This window comes from Glycine soja, chromosome 1, assembly GCF_004193775.1.
Source record: "Glycine soja cultivar W05 chromosome 1, ASM419377v2, whole genome shotgun sequence".
In the NCBI taxonomy this organism is placed as follows: domain Eukaryota; kingdom Viridiplantae; phylum Streptophyta; class Magnoliopsida; order Fabales; family Fabaceae; genus Glycine; species Glycine soja.
This window is the reverse complement of record NC_041002.1, coordinates 38639785-38648940: the sequence shown is the minus strand read 5'-3', so window position 1 is coordinate 38648940 and position 9156 is coordinate 38639785. Positions and strand designations below refer to the sequence as shown.

The 9156-nt window shown below is 32.9% G+C and overlaps 1 protein-coding gene across 1 annotated transcript; it reads left to right on the top strand.

Annotated features, from left to right (window-relative positions):
• The first annotated feature begins 4737 nt into the window (after positions 1-4737).
• LOC114415688 (glycerol-3-phosphate 2-O-acyltransferase 6-like) lies at positions 4738-8575 on the top strand. The gene is made up of 2 exons (XM_028380499.1): positions 4738-5477; positions 7520-8575. The coding sequence occupies exons 1-2, from the start codon at positions 4866-4868 to the stop codon at positions 8384-8386; spliced, it is 1479 nt and encodes a 492-aa protein (XP_028236300.1). The 5' UTR covers positions 4738-4865; the 3' UTR covers positions 8387-8575.
• The last annotated feature ends 581 nt before the right edge of the window (positions 8576-9156 follow it).

The following is a 9156-nucleotide window of genomic DNA, read 5'->3' as shown; positions in this document are numbered from 1 at the left end:
AGATTTGAGAAATTCTATTCAGATAGGGAAGCTCAAATGATAGAAGGAGAAGAGAGATATTACACAAAGTTGGTATTTAGAGCTTCGGTTCAAGATCAGTTCTGCATCTCTTTCATGGTAGATCAAGTCATCAACGATCAACCATTCTATTTGTTATCTGTTCATGCTGCATCTTCAAGATTCTATCACGAAGATGGTCAACATAATCAAGATTGAGAAATTCATAGGGAAGAATAGCTTCAACCTTTGGCGCATCAAGATGCGAGCCTTGTTGAAAGAACATGGCATCTGGTCCCCTCTCTCTGGTTAATCGTTGAAGACTGATAAGTCAGTGCTTGAGTTACAAGAGAAAAAAGGTGCATTCACAAATTCTCTTATCTCTGTCTAATGAGGTTTTTTATGAAGTTTTATGAAGAACTGATTGTTGTTGGGCATTGGCTCTAATTGGAGAAACTCTCTGCAACGAGTTGCTTCAAAAATTATGTTGTTTGGCCTCCAAATGAGGGAAGGTAAGCAACTGAAGGAACATCTTGATGAACTAAAATATGTTCTAATGGAGCAATGCGACATTGATGTCAAGATGGAAGACGAAGATTTGACAATGATTCTTTTAGCATCTCTCCCTCCCTCCTTTGAGAATTTGGTGAGTTCTCTTAGTGTAGGCAAGGACTCCATTACATTTGAAGAAGTCAACTCCAATTTCTATTCTAGAGAGCTTCGACTAAAGGTCTCCAGAAAATCATGATGAAACCTCTGTGTCTGGACTATGGGTGATTGATTCTTCTAAATGGCAGAAGAAGAAGAAAGGCAAATGTGCCATGAAAAACACAGTTGATCCTAAGGACATCTATAATTATTGCAAAGAATCGGGTTATTGGAAGCGAGACTGTCCAAAGAAAGCAAAGAAAGATTTTGTTGTTGCTCTTGTTCATAATGACTCCCCATTGGAAAGCGATTTGGTTCTGGCTATTGGTGAACAACTACAACAACATTATGAACAATAGTTACTAGACTCAGGTTGTTGTTATCATATGTGTCCATACAGACATTGGTTTTTGACATATGAGAAAAAGTTTGGTGGTAATGTCTTTATAGGTAACGATGCTCCTTGTAAGTTTGTCAATATAGTTTCTATACAAATCAAAATGCATGATGGTATTATTATAGCCTTAATTGAAGTTCGTCACATGATTGAAAAAGGTCTTAATCATGCACAATATAATTCTATAAGCACAATTTTATGCAGTGTAGTTAAATTTTAGCTAAATTAGGATTTATGAGTGTGCACATGTCAAATTAGGTTGGGTATGAGCAAATCCATTATCCAACCCAATCAAAGTTGAACCCATCAAAGTTGAACATATTGGTTTGTGTCAGTGTTCCAAGAAAAAAATTAAATAGTTTGATTTGAGTTGAGTTGAATCAACTGGTCAAAACATTTAAATTTGTTTATTCTTTTTTAAAATCCAATATTTTTATAAGCTAAATTTTTTATTAAATGAAATACCAAATACATTACTTATAATTGTTACGTGTAGTCAAATAGTTGAGAAAAAGATAAGGGGAGAGATTGCATTATTATCATCATCATCACATAGACTAACATACTATGTTAAACATGATTTAAAAATTAAAATATAATAAACAAGCACCATACTCACAAAGCCAAAAAAAATACAAAAACTAAAACTATTACAATATAGTTTAATAATTTCAATGTTCTCAAATAGTCAAATAAACGGTGTCAACTAAAACGTCAACTAAATCTAAAATAATTTGAAGCAAATTAAAAAATAAAATAGATATTTTACAACCAATTTTGTTTCAACAAATTTAAACCACAAAATTTGAAGCATAATAATAATTGATTTTTTAAAATTTAAAATATATATTATATATGTTATATATATAAATAAATAATAATAATAGTGATTTAATACAAATTAACGGATCAATGAGCTCAGATATTAAAATCTGTGACCCAACCTAAAACTCAAGGGGTTTGAATGAATTGGGTGAAATTTGATCCAAATATAAAAAATATCCAATGCACATTATTTTGATTGGTTTGGATCAATATGAATTTGCGAGTGATCCATGTTCATAAATACTCCCCTATTGGGATTTGATCAAAATTTACCACATAAAATCATACAATTTTTTTTCTTAATTAGCTAAATTATATTTTTACTTGTAATTAATTTTAATATCTATTTAGTTATCACAAAATAATGAAAATATACTAACACAAGCATTATTATATTCTGATTGCAAACTCTTAGGATGTTAGACACTAATTCAAGGATGCATTATCGATATCACACCCGTTTTCGCTTACAACAATGATTACCATGACCTATTCTTAGATGTTAGCCCCAACACGATCTTTTCCTTTGCATGTCACTCAATTAATTAGCAGCATTTCAAATTTTCTCAAGGATCGCAGTCTGTTCTTTCCATTTTTTAGTCCAATTTTTGGGGTAATGTTAATTGTTTTATATTTAATTATAACTTGAAGAGTTTAATTAAATGCACTTGGTGCACAATGAATGTGGGTGCTAAGTACATTGCCACTGGGATGCTTGCCTGGAGGTAGAACTACAACGGGGGGAGCATTAAGGAGTTGTGTGCCCATTGGGAATCAATGAGGGCATACGTTTAGTGGGTAGTTATCAACAGTTAATTCTATCGGAACCAGCCTTCCCAATATGACATTGTGCGACGACTGGAATTAGAAAGATTAGAGATTAAACTATCTTTATAAAAAACAATAAATCAAAAATAAGTAAAACATAAATATTAAATTTACAAAATAATTATTAGATTTTAATTGCAAAGTAATAATAATTAATTATCTAATGTCACAAAATCAATCACATGTTATTAAATGAATTGCAAAGTAATAATGATTAATTATCCAATTCACATTCAATTAAAACAACTACACTTAAAATCCAAAAAATGAATTTCGACATGAAATCAATCAATTAAAAATAAATTTAAATATATTTGATTGATTTGGTAATTATAAATTGACTTTAGACAATTAGATTTTTTTAATAAGCGTGAGTATTTCTAAATTTGAAATCAAATCTTAAACTTTGGTTAAGAAACTCAAATACACCAAATCACACTTGTGTTAATTTCTTTTTTCCCCCTTTAATATTATTGATGTATGTGAAATGTAAAAGAAGTATATATATATATAAGTATAAACTTTTTATTGAGGAAATCAATATAAACATAATGTGAGTGAGTTCATTCCAAGCATAAAGTGAAAATAAAATTTAAAAATTAGTTTTTAATATAAAAATTTAGTGGATCTACACTAAACTAATCCGATGAAAAACATCCACAACAGGTTATAATAATAATAATAATAATAATAATAATAATAATAATAATAATAATAATAATAATAATACAAAAACTAAATATAGTGTTTTGAGTATGACTGCAGTCCATTGAGACAATTAAGTTTACTTTTTTCTTTTTAGTTGGTGAATTGAATTACAGAGTTGTCCAATGGTACGTACAAAAACTAAATGTACAAACTGATACGAAAATTGTATGAAACAAATTTTTCCGTCATCTCCACCAATAATAAACCATTTTGCCCATTTTTAATTTATCATTTGCCCAACAAAATGTTCACACATTTTTTAGAGGACAAAATGTTCACACCTTTTTTTTTAAAGAATTCACACCTATTTCTTAATGAATTCGTATTGTGTGTTTTTCATACTATATGCAGAACTCCATATTGAATATTTCCACTTCTGGTAATGGAATTGAATTTATTATCAATAAATCCGCTACTTGTAAAGATTCTAAAGAAAGAAACACTGTAACAAAATCAAAATATTAAATCCCAATATTATTAAGGCGGCAAAGGCACCGTTATAAGCCAACAATTATGTGCTTGAGGAATTACGCTAATAAAGTTATGTACAATTTAACAAGCAAAAAAGGTAAGCCAAATGAAAGTAACAAACACTTTAATTAATTTAAACCGAAGCTGTGGCTTTGGGGTTTTATTAGGCTGCTAAGGCCGGCGTCAATAAACTAAAAAAGTAGGCTCCAATTGAATGAAACGCAGCCGTTAGCATCGACTTGCAACTACTCCAAGACCCCTCGTCACTTTAATAATATTTCTCCTCATTTATAAAAATAAGTCAAAAAACATATTATCACTTGTGTTTCTCTTTTGTGAAAAAAGAATTACATTTTGAAAAGACATAACTAATTAGATGTATAACTGTAAATATTTTAGTGTATTTTCTAATCAAATTTGGGATTTTACTTCTATAATTCGTGCAACAAAACATGAAAGATTATGATAAATTATCAATATAAGATTCCAATTTTAATTGAAAAACAACCAACAAAACATTAAGAAATTGTATTAAAATTGTCATTTTTTCTAATGTAAATCAACATAAAGTTAAAGATTAATTTTTTTAAATGTTGAAATCTATTTAATTGACTAATTAATTTCAACTAATAATTCTTCATACAAAAATTGGAATCTAATATCTCATCACATCATGCTCAATAGAAAAGATATTCTATTTATGAACCCTATCATATCATATTTGATGTGGTTCTTCAAAGAAAAAAAACGAGCAAATATTTCATTTTCTAAAAAAAAAACATATTGAATCTTTTATTATATATTAATTTGCATTTCTTTCCGAATATTGTTCTCCCCTCACCCTATTAAAACCCCCCTCACACCCTCTCTCTCTCTCTTCATAACATTTCCAAGCCATATCCAACATTCCACCTAGCTCCCCAATCACATCTTCACCACACCATAAACCTTCTTAATTTCTCTCTTCATTTTCTCCTCTATTGTCATAATCATGGGGACCTTCCCTCGCTTCGACCCAATCACCACCCAAGACCGGTCCAACCAGACCGTGGCCTCCGACCTTGACGGCACCCTCCTCGTCTCCCGGAGCGCCTTCCCCTACTACCTCCTCGTTGCCCTCGAAGCCGGCAGCGTCCTCCGCGCCCTCCTCCTCCTAACCTCCGCCCCCTTTGTCTACTTTACCTACCTCGTCCTCTCCGAAACCCTCGCCATCAAGACGTTAATCTTCATAACCTTCGCAGGTCTCAAACTAAAAGACGTCGAGCTCGTGTCCCGCTCGGTGCTACCGAGGTTCTACGCCGAGGACGTGCACCCCGCCACGTGGCGCATTTTCAACGCGTTCGGAGGGAGGCGGTGCATTGTCACGGCGAGCCCCCGGGTGATGGTGGAGCCGTTCGCGAAGACGTTTCTTGGCGCGGATACGGTGCTCGGGACGGAGCTGGCAGTGACGGCGTCGGGGAGGGTGACGGGGTTCGCTAAGGAACCTGGTGTGCTTGTTGGTGTTCAGAAGAAGGAGGTGGTTTTGAAGGAGTTTGGGAGCAACTTGCCGGATTTGGGACTCGGAGACAGTGTAACGGACATGGACTTCATGTCAATCTGCAAGGTTGGTATAACTGTAATATGCATATACTTCTCTCTCCCTCTAAATTATTAAGATCCTGTTTATAAGAAACAAGCCATATATATCTTACTTAATGACTTGTTTCTTATAGAAAGAATCTGAGTAGGTAGTATTATAAAACGTAAGATTAACATAATGGGATACTCTGTCAAACAAAAATGTAATGGGATATTGTTAACTTTTTGTTATAAATTAAAAAAAAAATACAACTATATATTATATAAAAATTTGATTGAAACTATGAAGACGAAGTTATGACCTCGAGTATCTAATAATTATTCTCTCTCTCCCGGAGAGAACGTGAACGCGTAATACAGGTAATTTTAACTGTTTAAAACAACCATATATCTGTATATAAAACTTAAGAATAATAAAATTTAAGAACAGTATTATAAAGTAATTTTAGTGTTTTTTTAATTAAATTAGAGTTTTGTCTTGCTAATTATTAAATGTTTTTCATTATTGTAAGGAGAATGTTAGTCATTAGTTGGTGTATTGAGAGTACTGAATTAGAATTGTTTTTATACAAGGTACTAAATAAGATTTTTTATAACATAATATATCATTTAATGCTATGAATATATTTTTATCGTAATTTCTAATAAATAACTTTTTATTTATGAATTTCTAAATCAACATTTTTAACATACTGAATAGTAACACTTTTAATTAAAAAACCATTAAATAAATTAATTTAATTAAAATGCACTGAAATGTAAAATTGTTTCATATTATTAACGAATCACGGATTATCATAATAATATTGTTGGATTTTGCAATAATTATTATAAAAGTAATTTTTAATTAATTAACAGTATAATTTTTGTTCACATTAATAGTGTATCAAAATTAAATTGTAAATACTTTGAGTGTGTTTTATATAATAAATATATATTTTTAAACGAAATACTTTTTTTTTTCTTTTTCTACTGGCCATACATATTTATAATTAGATGTTGCTTTCAGTCACTCACTTTCAACTTTATGTTTAAACGTGAGGAAGCCAGTAAGTAAGCTACATGAGCTGTTTCTTTGCGCAAAACATTAGATTAGTTAGATTGTCCACAAATCGCTTCATATTTGGTGAGAGCCTTTAATGATCATGGCATAGTTTTCAGCTACATATAAAGTGGTTCTCTACCTAAATATACATATATATTTTTTTTTTGCATATTATATGCATAACAAAACTCTTTCCTGTCAAGAGAGAGTCTAATTTAATTGACTAATCAATATGAGTAAATTATTATAAATTTTCTTTCACAAATTCCTACTGATTACAGAAAAAAAAAAAAAAACTCCTCACTTAATATGTTAGTTCCATCCCGTCTTTTTCGATATTTACTAACCTCAACTTTTCAAGTGGCCCACCCATTTTATTTTCTATGGTTCGTTTCTGGATACGTCTTATTACAGCTTCAGTTTCGAGCTGGTTATGTCTCTGCTTTTAAGTTCTCTTTCACAACTCAGATGCGTTACTATTTTTTTTGTTTTATATACCTCTAATAATTAAAAGATCCCTAATTGGTTATCTTCCAAGGATGGACAAATTCAATTTAGATGGGGGACTTCTGACACTTTCCATAAGTTCCTCATGTCCAACCAATTTTTAACACTCAATCAATGCCGTACTATTTGTACCTCATGTAAAATATATGAATTTTTTTTATCTCTCTGCATGGTTTTCTAATCATCAATATTACAAAGCACGATTCTTATGACATCCCCTGCTGCTGACTTATTCTGTAAAACTTAATTTTCCCTTGGCTGTTATAATTTTGCCTTTTGTTTTTAGTTATATCACCTATCAAAGCTGAGACGCGTGAGTTAATTTTAACATGTAGAAATTTGTAATTTTTTAATTTTCTTTTCCTATAAGTAAATATGAAAAAGTTTAACCAAACAAGATTATATAGTAATAACATGATATGGTCTAAATCCAAGCAAAAGTTGAATGAAAATGCCACTCATGCTCATTTTTCACATGTATCAAATCTATTCACTACCACTGTTTTCCCCTACAGGAAGGATACATGGTGCCAAGGATCAAGTGTGAGCCACTACCAAGAAACAAGCTTCTAAGCCCAATAATTTTCCACGAGGGCCGTTTAGTTCAAAGGCCAACTCCTCTAGTGGCCCTCTTGACCTTCCTATGGATGCCAATTGGCATAATCCTCTCAATCCTAAGGGTCTACCTCAACATCCCTCTGCCAGAAAGACTTGCTTGGTACAACTACAAGCTTCTTGGAATAAGGGTCATTAGGAAGGGTACCCCTCCACCCCCACCAAAGAAGGGCCAAAGTGGAGTCCTATTTGTATGTAACCACAGGACAGTTTTAGACCCTGTGGTTACAGCTGTTGCATTAGGGAGGAAAATCAGCTGTGTGACATATAGCATAAGCAAGTTCACTGAAATAATTTCTCCTATCAAAGCTGTAGCACTCTCTAGGGAAAGAGAGAAAGATGCTGCCAACATCAAGAAGTTGCTTGAGGAAGGGGATTTGGTGATCTGCCCCGAAGGCACCACTTGTAGGGAGCAATTCCTTTTGAGGTTCAGTGCCCTCTTTGCCGAGCTAACCGATAGGATTGTCCCGGTCGCCATCAACACGAAGCAAAGCGTGTTCTATGGGACATCGGTTCGCGGCCACAAGCTGCTGGACCCTTATTTTGTGTTCATGAATCCCATGCCAACTTATGAGATCACTTTCTTGAACCAGTTGCCAACAGAACTCACCTGCATGGGAGGCAAATCTGCCATCGAAGTCGCCAATTATATTCAGAGGGTTCTTGCAGGGACTCTCGGGTTTGAGTGCACCAATTTGACTAGGAAGGACAAGTATGCCATACTTGCAGGAACAGATGGAACTGTTCCATCTATGAAGAGTGCTTGAAATTGGAGAGCGACAAAGTAAAATCAATCCCTTCTTTTGTTTCTCTCTATTGGTCACGTTGTTTTCCAAAACGCTTAGAAGTATTAGAGTAATAAAAACTGATTGTTTTTATTCCCCATAAAAATAACAGTTTATTATATTGTTATTATGATAAATACAAATTATAGTTTCTGTTGTTTGGTCAGTCCTGAAATTTCTGTTACATTATTTTTGCATAATAGTGGTTATCAGTATTTTTTTGCTACAATGTATGTTACGCAAATATAGTACTACAGATGGAGGTATGTGATCAAAAGGTACGTACCAGCAATAAAGGCATTGCTTTGGTGCCTTCAATTTGCAAGCAATTATAGCTAGAAAGCTGACAGTGGTGTCGATACATAAATAAGTAACTAGTACTAGAAATAATGAAATATACAGAAGACTAGTTAATATGATCCATGTGTTACAGTGAGGCATGTTGTTCAACTGGCCAAGTTGCATGGAACTATCAGCCGAGGCAACAAAAGTCACCCCAATTGGCTTGAAAATAAGACAAACAATCCTAGCCTTTTCCTAAAGACAAGACTTGGATCAGCGAGCATAACTAACATAGATTAAGTGTGATTTCTTAATAAATACTCGCGCTTAACTTTGAGTGAAACAAAGGAGAGGAAAATGCGGGAATTCACGTGGAAAGGATAAATTCTCCTGTAGAGAAAATAGGAGAAATGATTATTTGGTTCAACTACTATGTTCTCAATCAATTTTCACAATATACATAGTCAAAG